Source organism: Nilaparvata lugens, chromosome 11 (genome assembly GCF_014356525.2).
Source record: "Nilaparvata lugens isolate BPH chromosome 11, ASM1435652v1, whole genome shotgun sequence".
NCBI classification, from domain to species: Eukaryota; Metazoa; Arthropoda; class Insecta; order Hemiptera; family Delphacidae; genus Nilaparvata; species Nilaparvata lugens.
Window position 1 is genome coordinate 19,715,130 of NC_052514.1, and position 26,661 is coordinate 19,741,790.

Genomic DNA, 26,661 nt, shown 5'->3' on the forward strand with positions numbered 1-26,661 from the left:
TTTTAAAAACATTTTTGCCATTTCAGCCGCCATCTTGAATTGCATTCAATCAAAATTGTTCGTGTCGGATCTTTATAGTGTAAGGACCTTACGTTCCAAATTTCAAGTCATTCCGTTAATTGGGAGATGAGACATCGTGTACACCAAAGACCTTAAAGATTCAAAATAGTTATTTGTGCAACTAGTGCGCAAAGTGACAGTTTGCTGCACCGAAAGAAACGTTTACTTTTCGTTTACAACGAAAGGAATGGTTTCTTGAGTGCAGCAGAGGAACTTTGCGCACGTATTTCACATTAAGTTTTTCCTACAGTTACCATTGAATATGAAAAGTGGGTAATTATGGGTAAAATTGCCTGAAATCCATCAAATAACTTAGTAGTGTTTGAATGGCGAGGCGGCTGTGTGGTGTGTGCTGTGGTGGCACTGTGCTGTTGCTGTCCTCGATATAATATATAATAGTAATAATTAGCGCGTTGTGCTTGGTTGCACCTCTGCTCACTATAGCAGCCACAGCAGTCACTGTTACCAACTTCATTTTGATTTTGCTGCACTGTTGCTCCATATAACCTACTAAGTATTTTGCGTTGCCATGTTGCAAATCTGGAGTGCAGAAAAATTTTTCCCGCACTAGAGCGGAAAAGTGATTCTTTGCGTTCTGTAATCAGTGCAGCAATGGCCACTTTTCAATGTAACTGTAGGAAAAGAATATCTCTTTAAGGTCTTTGGTGTACACAGACGCACATACACTCATACACACACACACACACACCACACACACACACACACACACACACACACACACACACACACATTCAGACCAATACCCAAAAACCGTTTTTTGGACTCAGGATACCTTCAAACATTTAGAAATTTAGAAATTGGGGTAGGCCTACCTTAATTTTTTTGGAAAGTATACTTTCCTTACCTATGATAATAGGGCAATGAAAGTAACAAATGCATAAGAGGAAATGAAGTGAATAGTGAATAGGTACAATAATTATTATTAATTTTTCTATCAAAATAAATAAATTAATTTACAATTATTATAATTGGGTGTTAAAGTTAAAATTGTATTTATCATCAAATAACTTTAAAAATAAGAGTGGATTCTTATTCCAAAACAAAACAAATTTATAATTTTAAATATATTATACAGTAATAAGAAATCCTTTATGATATTTTTATGCTCCTAAAATTTGAACTCTGAGGCACTTTGTAACTCGATAGGTAAGTTACTCTATAATCGATAGTCCTGTCGATGTTGAGAAACGACTTCCATTTTCATGTCGACTATTCTTATCGAAGATCGAAGAGTCACTCTTTGTCGTCGTCTGCTACTGAGTTTACAAAAATTGTGTTGACACCTGCAGCTAGGTAAAGTTTGTTGCTCTACAAAAAGTGAGTTACTTTAACTATTTATCCTTTAATCCACGACAATTTATTTATTAAATGTTTTGGCTGCACTTTAGTATATGGGCCGCGGAATCCAGCATTGAGACCTATACAGATCGATAGAGGAGATCAATACGAGATCAACCATGTATGACATTGTTGTCGATTTCCAAGGATTAGCTGAAAAAACATGGCGGAAAGTTCAAATTTTTTATATCAATTTTAATTTTTAATAATTTTTTTATGGCTAAAATATGTTTAAAACTAGTGCAATCTTATGTAAAATTTGACGAGGAATCCAATGAAACTAATTTCAGGTTCGTAACTTCAGTAGTTTTTGAGATATTGCAAAAAATGTGCAGAAAAATGCAAATTTTTTGCTTTAAAAAAGGTTAACTTGTTTTCATGATGCTTAATGGGTATTTTTAACTATTGGATTTAGTAGAATGATGAATTCTGAAGAAAAAATGTCCAGTCACTCGATAGCCTAAACTTGGAATTGTTGGAGATATTTGAGAAAAAACATGGCGGAAAGTTCAAAATTTTTATATAAATTTTCATTTTTAATTTCTATGGCTGAAATATGTTTAAAACTAGTGCAATCTTATGTAAAATTGACAAGGAATCCAATGAAACTAATTTCAGGTTCGTAACTTCAGTAGTTTTTGAGATATAGCAAAAAATGGTTAGGTTAGGTTAGATTGGGTTAGGTTAGGTTGGGTTAGGTTAGGTTAGGTTGGGTTATGTTTGGTTGGGTTAGGTTAGGTGGGTTAGGTTAGGTTGGGTTACATTAGGTTAGGTTAGGTTGGTTGGGTTAGGTTAGGTGGGTTAGATTAGGCTAGGTTAGATTAGGTTAGGTTAGGTTGGTTAGGTTAGGTTAGGTTGGTTAGGTTAGGTTGGGTTAGGTAGGTTGGGTTAGATTAGGTTAGGTTAGGTTGGGTTAGGTTAGGTAGGTTGGGTTAGGTTAGATTAGGTTAGGTTAGGTTGGGTTAGGTTAGGTTGGGTTAGATTAGGTTAGGTTAGGTTAGGTTAGGTTAGGTTGGGTTAGATTAGGTTAGGTTAGGTTAGGTTAGGTTAGGTTAGGCTATCGAGTGACTAAACATTTTTTCTTTAGAATTCATCATTCCACTAAATCCACTAATTCAGCCATGTTTTTTCTCAAATATTTCCAACAATTCCAAGTTTAGGCTATCGAGGTTAGGTTAGGTTAGGTTACGTTAGATTGGGTTAGGTTAGGTTGGGTTAGGTTAGGTTAGGTTGGGTTAGGTTAGGTTAGGTTGGGTTAGGTTAGGTTAGATTAGGTTAGGTTAGGTTAGGTTGGGTTAGGTTTGGTTGGGTTAGGTTAGGTTGGGTTAGATTAGGCTAGGTTAGATTAGGTTAGGTTGGGTTAGGGTTAGGTTAGGTTTGGTTGGGTTAGGTTAGGTTAGTTGGGTTAGGTTAGGTTAGGTTAGGTTAGGTTAGGTTAGGTGGGTTAGGTTAGGTTGGGTTAGATTAGGTTAGGTTAGGTTAGGTTAGTTAGGTTAGGTTAGTTGGTTAGGTTAGGTTAGGTTGGTTGGTTTAGATTAGGTTAGGTTAGGTTAGGTTGGGTTAGGTTTGGTTGGGTTAGGTTAGGTTGGGTAGGTTAGGTTAGGTTGGGTTAGGTTAGGTGGGTTAGGTTAGGTTGGTTAGGTTAGGTTAGGTTGGGTTAGGTAGGTTGGGTTAGATTAGGTTAGGTTAAGTTGGGTTGGGTTAGGTTAGGTTAGGTTGGGTAGGTTAGGTTAGGTTGGGTTAGATTAGGTTAGGTTAGGTTAGGTTAGGTTGGTTTAGGTTAGGTTAGGTTAGGCTATCGAGTGACTAGACATTTTTTCTTTAGAATTCATCATTCCACTAAATCCAATAGTTAAAAATACATATTAATCACAATGAAAACAAGTTACCTATTTTAAATAAAAAAATTGCAATTTTCTGCACATTTTTTGCTATATCTCAAAAACTACTAAAGTTACGCACCTGAAATTAGTTTCATTGGATTTCTCGTCAAATTTTACATAAGATTGCACTAGTTTTAAACATATTATACAGTAATAAAATCCTTTATGATATTTTTATGCTCCTAAAATTTGAACTCTGAGGCACTTTGTAACTCGATAGGTAAGTTACTCTATAATCGATAGTCCTGTCGATGTTGAGAAACGACTTCCATTTTCATGTCGACTATTCTTATCGAAGATCGAAGAGTCACTCTTTGTCGTCGTCTGCTACTGAGTTTACAAAAATTGTGTTGACACCTGCAGCTAGGTAAAGTTTGTTGCTCTACAAAAAGTGAGTTACTTTAACTATTTATCCTTTAATCCACGACAATTTATTTATTAAATGTTTTGATACCATATTATTCTAAAGAATTCTTAGTACGGTTCTAAAATCTATAAGCCAAAACCAAACCTGTAGCATATTGAAGTAAAACCAATCAGTTTTATAATATTTAACTTGGAGTTCGATTAATATTACCAGAATAATGATCTAGCTGATTAATGCAGAAAATGTATTTTTTTAAATGCATTATTACAATTCAAAGTTATTGATTCTACCACTAAAAATACTTTAGGCTACCTACTTGATGGAGCTACCATATGGTAGCTTTCTCTCAGGTAGAAACTCAATTTAACATAAAATTTCATATATTCCTGGAATAATTCAATCATATTTGAGTTGTAACTAATCCTCTCATCATTATTTATTGAAGATTTATGAGAGTTTGGGATTTTATTTGTTTATTAGAGGATTTTACTTGGTTACCACCGAACTACCAAACTGGTGACTGGCTAGTCGTTTGGATCATACCGTATCATTCATTTTATAAAATCGGTGACTCAACAACAATTATTTAGCTTTTCACATCTAAACCAAGTCAATTTCTTTATAATTAAATTATTCATTTCATTTCAGATATGTCTGAAAAACTCATGTAAGATAATGTGCTTTGTTAGGCAAATTATAAAATAGATTCAGTCCTTGAAAATCTATCTAACATAGCTTCTACTAACCTTCCTCATTATTCTTTATGAATTTAAAGATGATCACGTTGACCATTAATATCCTTGGAGTAGTTTTCCATTAATATGTCATTTTTTGCGCAATAAAACAGTTACAGTCGGTAACTTATAGCCAAGTGTCTGATAAGTGAGTCAGGGGACATTGGTTCTTATTTCGCTCATTAGGCGTACACTATGATCGCCTGCTAGGTGTCTCACTCAAGTCGCCAAACCTGTTGTTTACTGGTGTCGCAGCGTGCTTTATTAGGCTGCAAGTGGTTGGTCTCTGGTGACCGCACCCGCTTGAGGCTCGATGTAATACTAGCTTTATTGTCAAAATAATAATCTAAACCTATTTAGGATCAACAAAAAATTATCTGTGAGAATTGAGAGTGAAAATCTTGTCATCATAATAATTGATTATGTAGGCCTATCAGGTTTCAAAATTTGTCACATTACTGTAATAATATGTTATGATTCTTGATGATATTGTTGCCATAACCTAGGTACTTTCTGCTTTTGCATTTTTTTCAAGAAGAATAATATAATATTATGAACAACTCACTTATATTTTTAATGAATAATAATGCTGTACATACCTTTTTCAAACAGAAACCAAAATGTTACATATGTGTATTGGGAACACTCAGGCGTGCCACTCAGAGCATATTAGCTACCAGACTTCAGAATCTTGAATAAATATTGAGGATTAAACAATAGCGATATCGTTAATCCATAACAATTTACTGAGGTTTGATCATTTCCAATTAAAATAATAAATTAAATTAAATAAAATTTTATTGTCGAAAAGCCTTTACAGCATAGACAACGTCAATATATAACATAACAACGATAAGTTCAAGTCACACACTTCTACAGTAGTATATACACAATGTTCATGTAATGATGGTTAATATTAACAAATAGAATAACAACAATAAATACATTTGGACGTTTCTACTGTAGTATCACAGTTGAGTAATGAAGAGGAGTTGAATTTAGATAACAAGATAATCAGACTAACCAACACTTATAGACAGGTACTAATTATTTACTAGGCACTCATCAAACTCAGTCAATTTATAAAACGGATTTAATACTAGCCAACTATATATCTTTTGTGACACATTATGTAAATGGGAAGGCAGTTTGTTGAACAGTTTTTGTCCTGTGATCTCAAAACTATTAAGAGATTTTGTCAGTCTTTGGTGCTGTATATCAATGCGATTTCTGTATCTAGTGTTAATTGAATGGACATCACTTCTTAACTGCAGACAGGATAGGTTCTTACGGGTATAAATGAGGACATAATATACATACAAGTTTATCACAGTTGGAATTTTTTGATTAATGAGCAATGGTTTGCAATGCTCAAGATATGATGAGTTAGTTATAATTCTTAAAGCTTTCTTCTGAATGAGTAGAACATCATTGATCTGAGAAGCATTACCCCAAAGGATGAGGCCATAAGATATTATACTATGAAAGAAAGAAAAATAGGCCGTTCTTAAATATTTCTCCGGATAGACTTCTGAGCAAATGAATTACTCTGCTGAGCTTTGAGCTGACATATTTGATATGTGGCTCCCATGTGAGCTTTGAGTCCATATGAATCCCTAAAAATTTCACACTTGCTGGATTATTCACTGGAGTTCCTCTTTTTAAATTAAAATTAAGTTGTTCAGTTTTACTGTTATTAAGAGCAAAGCTATTTGCATTGAACCATAGAGATGCTTTTTCCATAGTGTGTTTGCTTTCCTGGCTTAGAATGTTCAGATCACTGTTCAGGTTGAAGAAAGTGGTATCATCTGCATAAAAATTCTATCAGTCTTGACGAAAGCTGAAAGATCATTGATCGCAACCAAAAATAAGAAAGGACCAAGTATCGAGTCTTGTGGCACACCCGACTCAACCTTCAACAACGACGACTTGTTGCTAATGCCACCTACAGTTACTAGTTGACTACGGTTCATTAGGTAGGACTTTAAAAATTTGAGAGCATTCTGACCTGTTCCATAATAGCTCATCTTTTCCAAAAGAATACGTATTATCAACAAAGTCGAATCCCTTACTTATGTCACAGAAGGTGGCCAGAGTATAGTTTCCCTGTTCAAATGCTTGCAATACACTCTTAGTTAATTTGAGAAGAGCATCTACCGTAGATTTATTTTATCTAAAGCCAAATTGAGAAGGTGCTATGATATTTAAATGCTCAAAATGTTCAGACAGTTTATTATATACTATAGTTTCAAGTATTTTTGCTAGGACAGGTATAATAGATATTGGTCTATAACTACTTGGACAATCTCTATCACCCTTTTTGTAAATAGGCACCACCCTCGACTTCTTGAGCTCCTTTGGAAATACTCCTTCCGGTAAGCATTTATTTAGACAATGAGTAAGAGGCTTCACAAAACTATCTATCACCTCCTTTAATAAGTTGACAGACATGCCGTAAATATCACAGCTATTAGAAGATTTAAAACCTTTGACAATGTCTGACACATGTTCAGGGAGCACTTCACAGAAATTAAAGTTAGCAGTCAAACTGGATCCCTTAACAGATTCTAGATCCAATGACAATCTACCTGGTCCATTCAATGAGTCTTGAATATCTTTAACAGACTGAATAAAATAATTGTTTAGAACATCTGGATGCAGACGAACACTCTTTCTAGCATTTACATCAGCAACTGTGTTTATAATTTTCCATGCAGCCTGACATCTGTTTTTTTTTCAATGCATTCAGTGTTATAGATTTTTTTTGCTTCTCTTATTGATTTCTTATACCTATTTCTACATTCTATATAAGCAGATTTTGAACTTATCATTTAGACTCATTAGTAAAAACATTCGCTGCTTTAGGTCTGCCAACTGTGAATTGTACCAACTTTTTTTCTTATTCTGCTTGCCTCTATTGTAGGAAACTTTACAAGCTCTTTCAGGAATGTTATAGTTGAATATTCTTAAGAATTTAGAAAAGAAATATGAAAACAAATCATTAGCTGGTTCTTTTTTACTATATATATCAGACCAGTCAGTACTATACAACGAATTTCTAAATTTATTTATTTTGTCAGCAGTCATAGGTCTTGTTTGTACTAGCTTTGATTCGGTATTATATTTTTTAACATTACTACTATGTGCAAGCTCAACAGATTCAATGGTCAGAAAATCATGATCCGAGTACGGGAAAGGAAGAACCTTATTTGAAACAACAGTACTCCTAATATTAGTAAATATATTATCAAGACAAGCATTATCTCTTGTATTTACGACATTTGTGAATGTCATGTTGCCAAATATCATAAAACTTTGAAATATGTAGAGCTACAACCAGAGTTACTTTTCCAACTTGCGCATGCGCACCGTACTCGTAATAGAGTAGCCTAAGCTAAATTATACTCACACTTTTCATACAAAAATTAAAAATCCAAGTACTCAACATTATCTTATTTCTCACATGCTATAGCTTTCAAGTGAGTGAGTAAAATAAAATAAATACAAGGTGGGGTAGTGCAGACTGCATTACCTATTCAATTATTAGAATAAAATTCACAGAAAATATTGAGGATAAAATAGTGAGTATTTTAGTATGAGACTTAAACAATGTGTGCAAAATGATGATCACCACCTTACTGGTGTAATATTCAAAATATATTTTTTCATATGAAACCAAAATTCTCATTTGAGTTCTTACGATTTGTTGAAATATATGACTGAAAAACATTTCCTATGAGTTCTATTTTAATACCTTAAATAGTTCAGTTTGACAGCCCCACCTTGTAAAACGCTATTCCTTTGATATATTTTATAAGTGCCTCTTTTGACTTGAGTGCAATAAATTTCTATATCGTGACTTATGGCGTCATCATTTTAATTTCAGAAGAGTAACTCACAGAGCAGTTGGAGATGGAGCAGTTGGAGTGGTTTCCAAGACGCTACCTAGTGGCTATCCTCGGGTTTCTTGGATTTGCCAACATCTATGCGCTGAGGGTGAATCTGAGTGTGGCCATTGTGTCCATGACTAGAAACCGCACCTATCAAGCGCCCAATGGAACTATCATCAATCTCGTAAGTTCCACTTTGCATTGAGAATTGAAATAACTATTAATAAATCATTTTAAATAGATAACTTTAAATAATTGAATAGACTCCATCAGTCATTGAGTCCATCATTGTGAAGTACAAGAAGACGTTTTCTGTAACAAAGTATTCATACATTTTTCGTTGTAATCTGAAATAATAATTCACTATCATTGCATCTACCTGGAAGTTACTTCAATTTTAGTTAGGCATGATATCTAACCTACTTCAACTGTTTGTTGAAACTTCTCCATCACATGATACATAAAACAATATTCGTCACAGATCATTATTATTGGAATTAACACCGCAATTTTATTTGTTCACATCTTACTTTTCATTTACACAAAAACTTTCCTTTTCTCAAAACTATTAAAATTGTTACTGTTTATGAAATTTGGGAAAAGAGCAGTTTTGGGCTAAGTCTGTAGCTCCGTCTCAGTCATAACTGTATGATTTGTAGTTAATGAATGAATTAATAAAAGTTATTCCAAGTACCGTAGAGGATGCATACATAGAAAATACATACATAAATTGGTGATTAGAAGAGATGGTTAGATATTGTTACTGAAGTAAGGCATGAGTGAAAGATACCACTCATGTTAAGCTAGGTTTATTAAAAAAAAAATGCAGTAAAAATAATAATGGCATGTAGGTGAATAAGTGAAAATAAAAATATACCTGTATTAATTATACAGAGTGTTAACAAACTCCCTACCAATACTCTAGGGCATTGTTCCTGGGTAGAAAGCATATCTAAATACCATATTATTTAAATTGTCCGGAAGTCTTCAGTTACTCACACAGCGGCCATTTTGCTTTTTCACTTATTATTTCTTCCTAAATAATGGTTGAACAAGAACATACGAAATTGAAACTTTGCACAATCATTTATTACAGCTAGACAAAGCTACAAAAAAAAATTATGATAATTTTTCAAATTCATAAAACAAAATGGCGGTCATTTAAAATTTTGTTTCTTACATAACTCAGAAACCGATGGTTTTACAAAAACTTTACAAGAATAACTTTTTTTAGTAAATTTAATTACCTATCGATTAGTACCAGAGTTTTCAAGGACCAATATTAACTGAGATATGGCAGCTTTAGTGGTTGGTGACCGACCTTTTGAGGGTTATGTAACGTTATTTTATTGATTGAAATGACCTAAAATGGCTTACTATTAGCATGCAATGCAAATAAAGATTGTTGCATCATTGAGGCGACTCTATTAGCATGCCTTGGTTTGCACTTCAACTAACTTTCAGTGACCACCTATCACTAAGGCTGCCATATCTCAGTTAATACACGGTTTTTTGAGTTATTTAAGAAACAATATTTTAAATGGCTGCCATTTTGTTTTATGAATTTTAAAAATTATCATAATTTTTTGTAGCTTTGTCTAGTTGTAATAAATAATTGTGCAAAGTTTCAATCCGTACAGTATGTTCAACCATTATTTAGAGAAAAAAAATAATAAGTGAAAAAAGCGAAATGGCCGCTGTGTGAGTAACTGAAGACTTCCGGACAATTTAAATATGATGTACATAGATATGTTTTCTACCCAGTAACAATGCCCTAGAGTAGTTGGTAGGGAGTTCGTTAACACCCTGTATGGTGAATATTTTACATTTTTTTATAAACTGTTTCTTGAAGAGAATAACATTTGGTTTGATTATATACTTTTTAGTGAACATTAAAAGTGTTCAAATGTTCAAAGGTCGAATCATGCACATCATGAATTGAGGAACGAGATTTTTTCATAATGTATTATCTCCTACTTCTTCCTTTGGAAATTCCCACACCCGGTAACAATTACTGAATATTTTTCTATTCTAGGGTCCGGAATTCAGCTGGGACCGTGAAATCCAGGGCTTGATTCTGAGCTCCTTCTTTTACGGCTACATCGCCACGCAGATCCTTGGCGGATACCTGGCCTGCCATTACGGAGGCAAGCGTCTGTTCGGCGTCGGAGTCCTGGCCACAGCCATCTTCACCCTCCTCACACCGCTGCTGGCCAAGATCAGTGTTTACCTGCTCACTGCCGCCAGGGTGGTTGAGGGACTTTTCGAGGTTGGTCGGCAACATTCCATCATAGAGAAACAATAGCATAAGTTACACTATTGTTTCTCTATGATTCTATGCTTTTCAAAAATATACCCATCCTATTATTTTCAGCCTATGGTAGATGCACAACACTTATAAAGCTTATAAGTCTCAAATGCAAAAATATACACGGTATATTCCAATTTCTTTGATATATGTAGTTTTTGGTCATGAGTACATATAAATAACGTGGAAGTTAATTGCTAGTCCATTTAGCGTTGAACTGACCGATGTGGACCATTAGCGTAAGGACACCATCCTATAAGTGTACTACACTAATTTTTCATTTGTAAGATTTTGAATAAACTTTCGCAAATTTCCCCCCAGAAAAAAATGCATGGGTCTTAATTTGAAGTAAAATTTCAATATATTTCAGATCCGCTCATTCTCTTGTATTTGAATTTTGATAGAAAGGGAATTGTTAATAATCATAACAATAATGTTATTTCTGTTTTTATTGTGGACATATCACGTGGGCTTTTCCACAATGGAACAAGACAGGAAATATTTTAAAAGATGTCATGGTCAAGTCCTCAGAGTCAAGTCTGGAGAAACATGCACAACTGGAACACAGAAAATATTCTAATTTATCACTCAAGTCACAATCAAGCAGAATACAGAGAAGTATTAATTTTATATCAATAAATATTAATTTAAAATTTAATATTTTAAATATTAATTTAATATTAATTTAAAATCACTGTACTATATTAGAAAGTATATACTTACGGACTGTACGTCAAACTCAAAAAACCTCATTAAACTAATAATATGGCTGACTGAGGAAGATATTATTGGGAATTATAGTTAGTTCTATAAGTTTTTTCATCTACCAAGTGTTTGTTTCTGTTTCAATATTTCATATTAATTTAGTCAACCATTCAAACGTTTCTTGTGAATAATGTCATCTCAACTATCATTATCGATTCCTCTTACACAAATTATCACATTTTTACAAAACTTGTAAGTTAGTGTTTTTTTTTTTTAATTCTTGTTTCTGTTGATGAAATAATGAATTATCGTGATTGGACATTCATTTGTTTATTTTTGGATATAACTACAGATCACATGAATGTGCTTGGAAAAGAACAACAGGCTTGGCTCAAAACTCTAATCTCAAATTTTGATAATGAATTACATGTCCAACAAAAGGTTATATTTTTACTGTTGAAAGAAATTGACAAGATGTTTTATGTTGTTGCAGGGAGTGACGTACCCGGCTATGCACGGGCTGTGGAGTCGATGGGCGCCCCCCGCGGAGCGCAGTCGGCTGGTGACCATCACTCTGTCTGGTAGCTACATCGGCACAGTGTGCGCCCTCCCCCTCTCCGGAGCACTCGCCGAGACCCAGAGATGGTCCGCCATTTTCTACATCTTTGGTGACTGTCCAGTTTGTCGCTGTTCATATTATTTGTTAAGTTACTTATTGTTGAATTATCGATTGATTAGTGGGACCGGACTCCCAAAATTACTATGGTCACGGTCTCACGAGTTGATTCCTCGACCGATTTACCCCTTCCACAGCATCAATACAATACTACGATTTTAAGTCAGCCTACTGAGTTTTTGTCAATATTAGCCTAGTAAGTCGTAATTTTATTATTAGGAATACAGCAGTCAGGGATGGGCAGCTGGCTTCCTTCAACTTTCTTTTTTCTCAATTATGGAGTCGTTCTACCACATTTATTATTGTACTCTACAATTTTTGTTGCAGAGAAACAAATCCTCAGTCGTGCTACAACCTTCACTCATTTATTTTACACTCAATTTCATTTCTTACTAGAAAGAGTGATTATTATATTCTTGTTCCAGCTGAACTTGCTGCTCTGTTTAGTACAAGGTGCGCCAGTGTAACTTACTTATTTGAAAGGTCGTTGAAAGCAAAAGTACTTAAGTTATTGTTTTAATCTACTTTATATGATAATATAGTTTCCCAGTTTTTTTCATGCAGTCTTGAAAATGACATCAGATCAATGGCGACCCTTGATTTTTGAAATTTGTTTATACTCGTTGCAGTATATCCATCGGTATGTTGGCAATGGCGTCGCGAATGTTGTTCTTGAGGTGTGCTATGATCCGTGGTTGATTGACATAAACCAGGGATTTTAAGTAACCTCATAAAAAAATCGCATTGAGGAATCGCATGTGGGAATGAGCCTCGTCACTGAAAAAAATGACCGCGTCTTCAGGCAGGCTGTCAATCAGAAAAACACATGCATTTTGACGGGCAACAAAATCGTGTTCAGTCAATTCTTGAACAACAGCCAATTTATAGGGATGGAATTGAAGGTCTTCATGGAAAATTCGTCGAACAGTGGAGTCGGAAATTGCCATAGCAGCTGCGTGTTTGCGAGCCGAACGCCGGGGAGAACGCACAACCGACTGCCTCACTCTTTCGATAATTTCTGGAGTTCTGATGTTTCGTTGGAGTCCATTTCTGGGTTTAGCGACACTTCCACACTCCTGAAATGAGTTAACCCACGACAGAATCGAATTACGGCCAGGAACGAGTCTGTGATGAGGAATTTCAAATGGAGCGCGGATGCACGTTGCATAGCAACAACAAGTGATCGACCATTAGAAAAGAAGCTCTCAACTGCGAAGGCAGCTGCTTTCTAGATCAGAGCATATTGGCTACTTACTTGGGGGAGGATAAATTTGGGAACTTCCCCCTCCAGATGCGCCCCCTCCTGCCCCTCTACACGACCAATTCACCGCGCGGGAATTTTTTCAAATAAGTAAGTTTCTCTGGCGCACTTTGTATAACTCAGAATGCCGTTGTGTTATGATTTCTATAAAACTATTATTCTTCAAATTTTCATTCTTTCATGATATTTTTTATTATTGTAAACCTAAATTCTTAACAATAAGTGTTCTTATGTGAATGTTGAATATTTGACAGGCGTACTGGCTCTGATTTGGAGCGCTGTTTGGTTCTACGTTGTGAGTGAAACTCCTCGCACTGACAAGAAAATATCTGAGGCTGAACGTGAATATATCGAAGAGTCTATTGGAATAACCTCTTCTTCAAATCTTTCGGTCAGTAGGCTTATCCAAAACTTGAATTGTTAAAATTTTTAGTATCCTTTTGTTTTGTTTTTCATGAAACACATGATAAATTTGCTGTTCGAAATATTCAACTCAGAAGAAAATTATATGGTTGAAAACTGTTAATAAAAGAATTTAATTTGTTAGGGGCAAAAGTTCATAGAAAGAGTTTAATTTATTTGTATGTTTATTTTTGAATTGCAACAATAATCTAATAGAAGAGGAATAAACTAATCATTAATAATATTGAATAATGACCATTCCGATAAGATTACAGGAACTTAATTGCAAGAAAATCTTGAAGTGAGTTACCAAAGACTTTTAATGCTAGTATGTTAATAAATTTCATCTATCTATTGATAGTCATAAAAGTCTCTGTCTGACTTTCTATCAAATCGCAGTTCAAATTATTTTCAGGATCACTTCTTTTAGTTTTCCTCTTGATACTATTTAGTCAAATGCATTCCAAGATAGGATGTATGATAAGAAAGAAGAAAACTTACAATGGTAAATACTAAGTTGAAATAACTATTTTTTGGTGATGCATGTTTTTCCATGCCTCTTCAGACCGACTGCTTAGGGCAGTCATCCTAGACATTTATGATGCCTGTAGTGGTTGTTAGTTGAACAGGATCATATTTCTCTTGAACGATATTTATTTTGCAGAAAATAGAAGTTCCATGGCACAGCATTCTGACTTCGGTGCCGGTTTGGGCCATAGTGGCGGCGCATTTCTGTGAGAACTGGGGATTCTACACCTTGCTTACTGAGCTACCAACTTTCATGACTGGTAAGCCAATCTTCAATTTATTGAATTTTTGCTTTTACAATACTAGTAGTTCTGTGAACAGTAGACCTCACGCAGTTTTCTCTTCCACACGTATCTGCTGTCACCTGTTCTAGTTGTTTCAGTTGAATCATAATTCACTCTCAAAAACTGTTATTTGTTTCCTCCAAGATCAAAAACTCACTTATGTTAATAAACTCAGTTCACGTTTGAATTTGTATCTCACGTGATAATTTATCCAGTTCCGTATTTATCTTTCCATATGATAAAAATATTTCTCAATTTTTTTTTTAATCAAGAATATTATAATTTATTTAGCATTATCAAGTTCATTTAATCATTTTTTATTTTATTTTCAATCACCTATTAAATTTGTTTTTCAAATGTGAGAGTATTGATAGCACGAATCATAAAAAATATTGAAACCCTACCTTATAGAAATAGACACGGCCAGATAAATCCTATTATATTAAGCGAGCAATTTCTGTATATATTTTTACTTTCATTGCCCTATACCAATAAGTAAGGAAAGTATTGCTTTCCAAAAAAAATTAGGTACCCTAATTTCAAGTTTTCTATACGTTTCAAGGTCCCCTGAGTCCAAAAACATGATTTTTGGGTATTGGTCTGTGTGTATGTCTGTGAACGCCATAACTTCATTCCTAATTAACCGATTGATTTGAAATGTTATACTTAAGGTCCTCATACCATGAGGATCCGACAATAAGAAATTCAATAAAATTAAATTCAAGATTGCGGATAATTACTAAAAAACATGTTTTTCACGGTTTTCTAGAAAACGCCTCTAACGATTTTCTTCAAATTTATATCATGGATAGCTATTTATAAGCCCCATCAAGTGACATGAGTCTCATTTCTGGGAAAATTGCAGGAGTTCCATAATATTCTTAAGAAAAATGGCGGATAATTACTAAAAAACCATGTTTTTCACGATTTTCTCAAAAATAACTTGACCGATTTTTTTCAAATTCATACCCTGTATAGTTATTTATCAGCTCTATCAACTGGCATGAGTCTCCTTTCTGGGAAACTAATGGGGGGTCCACCTCATCCTTGAGAAATTTACTTTGTAACCTCCTTCTCGTACTTGAGGTAGGTGGGTAGAGCAGTTTATTCAAAAGATCTTACACACGTCGATATTTTATTTGTAGAACAGCTGTTTTGACAACTTTTAAAAAATCCTCAAATTTAATAATTCAAACAAAGAAAATGTACTCTGAAAACAATAACAATAGTATAATCGTAGTTTTAATAAAATTATTTAGCCGCCAATCGGCATAATGTTATTCCCCTAGATTATCTTCGTTTAAGAATGTGGCTTATAGATCAATGAGCAAGGAAAGTTGTGTGAGTGTACCACACCAGATTTTCAAATATGGTGATTCATATTTATGGTTATTTATGTCCAACGGATCTCGAAAACGGCTCTAACGATTTTCACGAAATTTGGAACATAGTAGGTTTATGATATAAAAAATCGATTGCACTAGGTCTCAATCCTGGGAAAACTCGCTGAAGGACATGAAAAGGATAACAATTATTCATCCTTGAAAAAACAGATGATAATTTCGTCGTCTGTCGATAACAGAAGATGCGTGCGTGCCTGTGTGGGAGAGAGACAGAATTATGTTCAATCAGCTTATCTCACGAGAAATATCATCTAGAAATTTTAATCTACTTCATCAAAATAATCTGATTTGTTGACATCATTCTAAATTAGAGTATATCATAATTTTCTATATAAATAATTTTCATTATTTTACAGTTTTAAATGATTAGTAAGTGTTATTTTGTTATTCAATTTGTTTTGTTAACAATCTAAATTGGAACTTTTCTGTTTTCAAATGTTTGGAATGAAAATTGAACCTGATTCAAGCGAATGGATCATAACCTACTTTTTGGACTATACATAGTGTATAAATCAAAATTCGGGGAAGAAACAGTTTTGGGCTGTGTCTGTTAGTACTTCCCCAATCATTTTAAAGAATTGTGTTCTATTTATCAATAGATAAATAACGAGCGAAGCTCGGTAGGCTACCCCGATATTCTGTGTGATGCATGCAATGAATAATCCACTTGTCAGCTGATTGATTATGAATAATTTTATAGTCTGATTAATCCTATCTTCAAATTAGATGATAAATATAGTGATATCAGAGTATGGAGGAATTCCTTTTCTTTTCATATTATCCTTAAAATGCAAAATTTCGAAAAACCTTGTGTATACATCGACGCGCAGTTGAAAAAAGAATGTTCCTGCCAAATCTCATCGAATTCTATCAACGCGTTTGGCCGTAATTGCGTTACATACAGACAGACAAAAAAAATCAGAGTTAAAACATAGACCTCACTACGTTCGGTTAATTACATTCTCAATCATCATCAACATTAGTATTATCATACTAATTAATGGAGGACCGAATGGCTCAAAGAATGGATTTTTTGAGCCTGCACATAATTGTTCAAGAGAAGAATGAGAGGTTTTTATAAAAACTAATTTCAATAAATGTTTTGAATGTCATAATTTAAAAAGTATTTCTTCCCTTGATATTCGCACTATACAATGACTTAAAGCTGTTCCATTGCACAAAATAAAGCCTAATGATTACTTAATCAGTCATTTGGCATTTGATGATGGATTGGCTTTAAGACCAGTCACTAACGTAATGTTCCATTGGATTTTTTGATAGGACCGTCAAAAACCTGAACAAAGTGCCCGTCGCTTCAGGTATGCTGGCTTTTGAACGCTTTTTGTGTGCTTACAGGTCAGCTGTCCCAGAAGATAGTCTTCTGTCAGTCAAGAGGTCATGTGGAGGTTAATATCATACCTGAGAATCGGCTCCCACAATACATCCTGTTTGATTCTAGGATAAGAGTGTGTGCACACAGAGTGTGGTCATGAGTTCAAGCTGTCTTCAGAGAATATCGATATTTTATGGATATCTGTATCTTCCCAAGACCGCTCTGACTGCTGCCCGTTTTTTTTACGTGCAGGTGTGCACACACCATAATAAATATTAACTATTCAGATTTGACAATAGTGAGAAGACAATTGGGGTATCTTAGCTCAAAAATAATAAATATAATGCCAAATGCATTGTCAGAATATCTTTCTAATAGGGGTAGACAGAGGATGGAACAGATAAATAAGTGGGTGATACAAAATTTTTTCTTCGACATCAGTCAAATATTATAATTACAAGACTAGTAATTTATTGTTAACTTCGATTTTTTTGTAGCTTTGATTATTAGTAAATAAATTTTTTATATTGTCTAACAGCTGATACTCTCACTCAGCGGTCAGGGTTTTGCCCTTGCTGGGTGGTGCCATGTAATTTGAATTTATATGTAAAATAGCATAATATATTAATATAATCTAGAATATTTCTTTTGTAAGTTTTTTATTTTGTATTTTGTTTTTATGGGCAATAAAGATGTTTAAAAAAAAAAATATATATATAATTCAATATTCATCGCATATTGAAACTTTATCAATTCATATAGAAATAATTACATAGTACCCTTTACAAAAAACCTTTTTATATAAACACTTTTATGAAAAACAAGAACTAGTTTCGGCTTTCAAGTCTTTTTCTAGATTTTTCCAAAACGAATCATTATTTTCCAGTAAATAAATCTTGAAAATGTCTTGAAAGCCGAAACTAGTTGTTTTATACAAGTGTTCATAAATAAAAGTTTCAAAAAAGGGTACTATGTAATCATTTCTATATCAATTAACAATTCAAGTAGCCCCTTCAAGATACTTTATTTGAAACTTTATTCTAATCTTCTTCTGCGCATAATGAAAATGCGCTGGTAATATTATTTTATCTGCTGCTACTTCATCAGCAACCTTTGCAGTACTTTAGATAAAATCTGTTATCTTAGCTGCTGTATGTTTTTTAGACAGGTTTGGCCACAACATGCATGATGCAGGTGTGCTCTCGTCTTTTCCTTTCCTTGTGATGGGAATAGTGGTTCAGTGCAGTGGCTACCTCGCTGATTGGCTCAGAAGCACCGGTCTCCTTTCTACTATGCAGGTCAGACCAAAATTAAAATACGTAGAAAGGGAGATATGAAAAATCTTAGCACTTGAAACACAGTTTTATCTCTTAATACTGTTGAAAATATACTGTTATCTTTAAAACTTCTGACAATTTATTTAAACGGTTCATTTTGTAACATAGTCTACTATGTACTACGTATAATTTCAGATTTCACTTCATTAATCTATTCATTCATGCAAATCTATAAAATATCAATCGTATTCTAATATGCATAATATCATTGCATTGCGTGTGTTATATACTTTTCAAAGTTGAGTGGTAGAGAAGACCTTTTAGTCATAACTTTGTCCAAATAATACTATTCTTATTCAATGACTTCCACTCTCAATTCTCACTCTTGACCACTCTTGAAGTCATGTGGGATTTCTCGTTAATTATTATAAGGTCGATAAAAATATTGACATCTTTTCATCTGTTCCGTATTTCTCTTTATCTTAGAAAATTATTAAAATATACGCTCACCGAACTTGTATATTGTATAATTCTTCATCAGATGATGAATTTCTGTTTATTGGTTGGGGATGGCCTTGGATAAAAATTCTCCGTCCAGAAGGTGTCATACTACTGCATGGTCATGAGTAATTCAAATTCAATTATTGTTGCTAATGTACAGTTCTATATTAACATTTCATATTATAATAGTCTAGCGTGTTTGTTTATGATTTTCATCTCACAATTATTAGTGCCCAAACATGCGCTGGTCATGAACGTTATGCGAGATGATACGCAAGGGTTCGCTAGAGGTTCGAAATATGTTCTAAGGATGATCGCGCGCTTATCGTATTGTTGACTTCGCTACAACCTAACCTCACAAATGTGAAACGTCCAATCCAGCTGATCGGGCGGCAAAAATAAATAAAATATTCTGACCAGAGGATTCCTGGGTAGCCTAATAATACGTTATGTTTATATAATAAATTGACGATAAATATTATGTTTATTGCTTTTTATTAGAAGAAAGGTTATGACTGAATTTTATATTCTTCAATTTTGTTGATTTGATAATTATCAATTTTGATAATTATTTTATATGCTAATTGTTATTGATAATTATTTTATATGCTAACAGAGATCGTAACTATTAACAAACGTTAACCGCGCACGCGCAACTATTGGTTAGTTCGTCCTTGGAACTTGCCAAGCTCGAGCTCTGTTACTCGCTCTGTTCGAGTTCCGCTCTTGCTCGACCTGCGATCATCTATCGATCTGCTCGAGTGACGTTCGATTGCGGAGCAGAACGTAAGTCGGTACGCACCTTCAGAATGAATAAATAAGAGCTGTTTCAATTTTAGGAGTAATTATTCATATTGTTTGTTTTTAGGTTCGTAAACTGTTCACTTGCAGTGGTTTCATGAGCCAGGCCATATTCCTGGTGGCAGCCGCTCATCTGTCGTCGCCGGGTGCAGTGATCGCCACTCTCACTGTGGCGGTGGGCTTCGGTGGACTCGCTTGGTCTGGATTCAGGTCAGCACCAAATTCGAATCATCTTGTATACTAATTTCATGCATGTAAATTTCATCAAATTCAAACTATAGTCCGAGAGATATTTCTTTCAACACGGCTCTCACTCGAAGACAGAGAGGCCCGATACTCTTCCCTTCGCTAATCACTCCCACTACCCAACAGCATTCTCCCTACTTTTGTGTCAGTATCCAATTGTGCGCAGCATGCTTACTGCTCTACACTATTCTGTCCATGCTACAAATTGTGGAAGGAGAAACTGGTCTCCCCTCTTCGTGTTAAAAGTAATAACGCTCGCACTATAATTCAAATCATCTTGTATACTAATTTCATGTTCTTAAATTGTGTTGATGCTACTCTGTTGAGCTAAAAATAGCTAAATCAGTAAAACTCTTATATTTTTCTAACCGTTATTTCATTCAAAATCTGGCTACTAATGAGCATTCCAACAAACCAACAGAACACCCAGTTTGTTCTACGATTGGCTGAGAATCATCTGTTGGTTAAAGTTAGCCAATCGGGTTGCATTCTGTGTGGCGTGTTATCTTGTTGGAACTCTTATCAGTGGCCGACTAAACATTGAATTATGTTGATAGATTATGATTGATTGATTAATTGATTTATCGATGATTGATTGAGTACGAAAATTGTATATTACAATTGTATATAACTCGAGTTTTCCATTGATGCCTATGTTGGCCTTTTCCGCATGGCCAATAATTTATTTGAGCAGTTATCATAGTTGTGAATTTGTGTAACAAAAACTACGATTTTATAAGTCGAAGGAAATAGTAACAAAGTTGACGGGTGTTGAAGACTGAGCGAGGTAATAAGGATTAAGAAAGTAACTTAGACCACTTCATTGACAAATGGAAGCGTTTGTGCGGCATTGTCATTCATCCCCTCATTATCACCCGAGCTTAAAATACTCGTAAAGAGTTGCCTTTGAAAATGAATAAATAGATTTCACTCAAGAGAAAAGTTGCACGTTTTTACAAAAAATAAGTAGTAAGAAACTCTCCGAGAAAGATGATGAAAGTAGAAGACTCCATCGACTAAAAATAGTTTTTTTTCTAGTATCAATCAATTATTGTATGACATTTATGATCACTTATAATTTTGTTTTAATTTTAACAGCGTGAATCAGCTTGATATAGCTCCTCAGTTCGCCAGCGTGTTGATGGGTTTATCCAATACCGTGGCCACCATTCCAGGAATCATAAGTCCCCTACTTACCGGACATCTTATCAGGCACAAGGTGAGTACAAGCACTAGCTTTTCAATCACTTTCTTACAGATATTTGAACATGTAAAATTAAGGTCCTTTCAATCCAAATTTGTGAATGAAGAGATAATTATCAACAAGAAACTCTTCGTTCTTTGGTTATGCTGTTTCCTTGTAGATTGGTAATGTTTTCATAATAGAGAATTTTTTTCAATTGTATGCTGGAATAAATTATTCATTCATCTATATTTCAAATTCATAATTCACATAATCATATTAACAACCTCATAACGCTCTTTAATTATTCAATTTTTAAACTTCTGAAAACACTTCCAACCATCTTCTCACACGTTCACAATATAATAATAAATTATTTTTCAAATTTATGTCTATTTTAAATTCATAATTCACATAATTATATATTAACATCCTCATAACGTTCTTTAATTATTCAATTTTCAAACTTCTGAAAGCACTTTCAACTATCTTCTCACACGTTCACAATATAATAGTAAATTATGTTTCAAATTGTGTTCTAGACTATTTACGAATGGCAAACCGTTTTCATGATCTCGTCGTGTGTCTACATCCTCGGCGCCATTATCTATTCTCTGCTGGCTTCAGGCAAGATCCAGCCATGGGCATTCAACACACAGGAGTGCAACACCTTGCTCGACGACCAATCACACACCTCCAATGAGGAGTTGGCCCCGCCCACCATAACCACCACAACCAATGCGGCTGTCGAGGAAGAAATCGAGGAAGATGACGATGACGATTGAACGCCCTAATTTGTAAGCTGACCTACCCTACCATAATCATTCTACTAATCGGGATAATCTGTGTCTATTCACTATTGTGATGTAATATTTATGTGGCGTAGAGTAGTACGTTTCTTTCTGTGATAACCTTGCATTTCCATGTACAACCCCTTCAGTATATTATATGCGTACATGTAGGCCTACTGGTTGACTTCCAAAAATAAGAGAGTTTTCAAATAAGAGAGTTTGGATCAAGAAGTATATTATCATCCCACTCAGCAACAACTTCTAAATATATGCATCTTCTAAATATTATTAATGTATACATTTTGACACTAAATAAAATGAGATAAATACCCGAAACTAGTCATGTCTCGAAGAAATTAAAAAAGGTACTAGTAATTCTATGCAATTGAACTCTCAAGTAGCCCAATCAAAAAATAAATGATAAATATTTAACAACTAAGAATTGTGCTACAATTGATATGATAAATGTATACTATGATAAACAATGATAATGTATGTTTCCTTCAGCCCTGTGTGATGCTCTGTATTGAAAATAACTTAAATCATCTTTTAGACTGTCTCTTACTAATTCAAGTAGGGCAGGTGACGCTAATGCTCTTAATACATTCCCACTTTTCTAATACATTTTCAAAGTTAAAAATTGAGACAATTAGTTTTCACATTTGTCTCAATCTCTATCTGATTATCAAATACAGCGATCTGATAATGATCATGATTTCCAAGTTTGATAATGATTTGTTTTTTTCTTTCTAGTTTGATAATAGATTTCTTCCTGTTCTTCTCTTTCTTTTATGTCTTTAAGATTGCTATCGATTTAACTGTAGGAAGCTTATAATAAATTTCTTCCTGTTCTTCTATTTCTTTCATGTCTTAAAGATTGCTATCGATTTAAGTGTGGGAAGCATGCTGAAGGGGTTGGCCTACTAACAAATCTAGTCCGTAACAATTTATTTAGAAACTAAAATAATGTTATTCAATGTTGCTTGATTTGTAAATTGATTATATTTTTTGACTGTTTTGATGGATTCTAGTCATATGGTTCCTTACTTTACTATGCAGTAGTTGATTTTCTATTTTTATTCTAGTTTGATAATTAGTTATAATATTATGCTTTTTAGAGAACTATATTTCAATGGAATTCTTTCATATTTTTTAGAGTTAATTGGTAGGCCTAGTATATTTCAATGGAGAAACTTATTTGGTTAATCTGTGCTCTTAATGGCTACTGTAGTGTACTACATATTTTAATTTGCCCAACTACTCGTAATAATCAACTACTAACAATATAATCATTATTATTATGAATTTTCGTCTTAAAAAATCTTATCTTGAAAAAAATTATCAGCTGTTATATAGTTATCCAATAGTTTATTGAGTGTTTCATGGTATTAAATTTTATCGTGATAGCAGGTAATTGTGTGTATTAGATGATAGTCTTGTTTCATTGAAACCTATTCAATTTGTTTTCTTCATCCTTCACTGTGCGTTCATCAACAATTGACACATTTCTTACACAAATAATGCTTACAAGCTCTTGGAAAATAAAATTGCACAGTTTGTACTATATTTTATCAATTTTTCTACTGAGGAAGTTCATGATTTCTTGAACTTGGCCTATTTTTGGCCTATATGACTGCCAATCTGATCGGGTAGATGAAAATGGTATCTCGCATACTTCATCACATATTTTCATGTGTTATTTGCTAGTATTCGAAGCTGTTGGTTGTCATGATGATCATCTTACGTTTTTTATTCATCTTGATGTTCATTCTGAGAGTCATTATGATCTTTCTATCTTTTTCCAACAAACTTGACTTTTCAACTCAATCTATTTTCCTAATGAAAGAATTAGTGGTTGGTGTCAAGAGCAGTAGTTGAATTTCAACTTCTATCAGGCTCTTATTGGAATTTCTGTCAATTATTGATATTATTAGAGATCTATCCACTTTGCACATTATAATAATACTCTTATTCTACAATTCATATTTTCTAAACCTATTTTCACGTACTTATTATGTTATGAGTAAGAATTTTATAATATAGTTAAGAATATTCTACCAAGAATGTTGAGGGATTGTCTGTGATAGTCTGAACTGATTCAGAAGTGCTATAGAAACATGTATTTTTCTATATTGGTTTTAATTACCATTAACCATTTAACTTCACCTATTCTCTTTCCAAGTTTCACTGTAAATGACTATCCCTTTCCTCCTATTTTCATTGTCTTGTGATTGACATTTTTCATTCTAATACAATTGGATTATGTTTTCAATACGTATCTGTCCTGTAAAATCATGTAAGAAGCTAATTTGGAGAATATTGCAAACAATCTTGGAATAAAATTTTCTCCCTAATCTATAATTTTTTTCCAAACTAACCTTTTGCACTATCGTGGACGCTGTATGGCCAAGATCGCAATATACAAAATAGCCAAGATATCACTCTTCTAAGAATAAAAAAATTTAATGTTCCAGATTCCCTTTGCTAGAATAGAAATTCTATACATAAACGCATTATTGCAAGAATTATTCTGTACTATTCTCCATAAAATCGACCGTTTTCGAGTAAAATCAGCATGAACATTCTACATCATTATCCAAGGTAGACAGAATGCATTCTGATATCACTTTTGGTAAATTTATGAAAAATCTTGATAATTAAGAAATCAATTGTTCCAGAACTGGTCTTTCATTTTTTTCAATAGCATCCCTCATCCTAATAAATGTTATATTTACATACATATTCATTATCGAACCCAAAATATTCTCATACACATATATCAAACATTACTATCAATTCAATTATAAATACACTGACGCTTTATGCGATGTTCCACATTCATAAATACTCATTTCACCTTCAATTTTAAAATTATCATCCATGTCTTCCCTAATCACTTTAAACCTCCCTAACCTATCAATTATTATTGTCTATATCAAATTATAATCATTGAATGTGCCAATGTCAACCCATTATTGTAGTTATAGTATCAGAGATATAATATATAGAGATATAATATATTTAAAGTAGTGAATGTATTCGCTGTCTATTAATGAGTGTTTCATGAAGAATGCATGTTTTATTGTATGTTGACGTTTCTAAGAATTTATTGATTTTTTTTTCAAATGTGTTTCTAATAATTATCATTCAATTGGTTGTTGTGGATAACTGTATTTTTTGTAACAAATTATTTGGTTGTGTGATTATGTGGTGATGGTGCAATTTAGAATAATAAAATGCATATATTTCGAATCGCTTCACTAATCAAAACTTAGAATAGAACAGTATTGATTTAATCAAGTTTATTCTATGATCAAATATATACAACATATAGATGATTATAACATTATATTGTGCATTTAAGAGCACTCAACCAATGTAGCATATAGATACCGTCTATAATAACACTTGAAATGTTGTTGTATAAAGCAGTGAGTAAAACTCCATATCACATTATTATACATATATCTAAATGCTACATCGCATAATGTTGTCATATTATTTTAATCAGCATAGTTAGGTTAATACTCACTAGAAACATATGCAGTCTATATGAAACACTCTCTATATTAAATGTAAGTGTATGTTGATAATCTAATTAAATCTATGCAAATGTTTGTCTGTTTATTGCATCTATTTCCATATTACAATTCCTTCTGGTTTCCGAAGGATGTCTATCGCAGAAAATTAATGATTGCCCTCAGATGTGATAGGAGAAAAATTTATTTTAATCCAAGCTGAGTAGTTCCTTTGACCTTCCGGAGAAAATTACAAGTTTAATATTAGGCCTACTCTTATCCTGCATATGGCTAATGTGTTAATCCTTGATTCGTAGGTGATCTTATATCAAACTCAACTTAAACTTCAGCCGAAGTTTTTGGCCAACTGAAATTCAATTTATATTTTTTTGAGATGGTGTTTTGTTGGAGTTCAGTCAATCAGATTCACAGAAGGCAAGGATAGATTTAAAAGAAATAAGTTTATTTTGTGATCAGAGAAACATTAAAACAGGAGAAACTGATTACCACTGATCAATGAAAAACCCTGCGCTAGGGTTTTGAGTGATGAACGAAAGGCAAGGCTGGTTATGGAGGCGAGACCGGAAGGAAGACGAGGCAGCGGACGGCCACTACTGCAATGGTATCAGTATGTAGAGAGTATAGCTGCTGGGAGAGGAAAGACAATGAATGAAGTAAAGAGAATGACACAAAATCGTACAAAATTTACAGAATGCTTGAAGGAACCCGACGCTTAACGGCAAAAGGATGTGAAAAAGGAGAAGAAGAGTTTATTTTGATATTTTAAAATTAAGTGAGTTGTTGATATTAAATTTATATTCAATTTTTTTAAACAAATTTAAATGAATATAGTACATTTTTTATCACACATATTACAAAGCTTACAAAACCTATAAATGGCGAGTACAACTGAATGCATAGTAGTGTATTATTCAATAATCACATTAAATCAGGTCACCACACAACAATAATAAGCCAGAATCGCCTTTTACTTGGTCTTATTTGAAATCTTTATGTAGCCCTAAGAATAAAATTTGCATTGTAAAATTAGACTTCCACGTTAAAGTAGGTCATGAAAGTTTGCCTTTGAATTATTTTCCATTTGAATATTAACAAATGAATCCAATAATTCATTATTTATTAATATCTTC

General features: G+C 33.6%; 2 protein-coding genes across 2 annotated transcripts in view; both read left to right on the forward strand.

Annotated features, from left to right (window-relative positions):
- Window positions 1-1,346: 1,346 nt before the first annotated feature.
- LOC111052442 (sialin) lies at window positions 1,347-25,609 on the forward strand. The gene is made up of 10 exons (XM_039437785.1): window positions 1,347-1,398; window positions 8,290-8,477; window positions 10,329-10,562; window positions 11,800-11,974; window positions 13,498-13,634; window positions 14,310-14,433; window positions 18,358-18,491; window positions 19,840-19,982; window positions 21,117-21,237; window positions 21,744-25,609. Exons 2-10 carry the CDS (start codon window positions 8,316-8,318, stop codon window positions 21,984-21,986), a joined length of 1,473 nt encoding a protein of 490 aa, XP_039293719.1. The 5' UTR covers window positions 1,347-1,398; window positions 8,290-8,315; the 3' UTR covers window positions 21,987-25,609.
- Window positions 21,863-26,661, forward strand: part of LOC111052434 (muscle M-line assembly protein unc-89-like) — a 50,442-nt gene continuing 45,643 nt past the window's right edge. The window contains exon 1 of the mRNA XM_039437779.1: window positions 21,863-21,998. The gene's annotated coding sequence lies outside the window, so the exon portion shown is untranslated. The remainder of the gene's footprint in view (window positions 21,999-26,661) is intronic.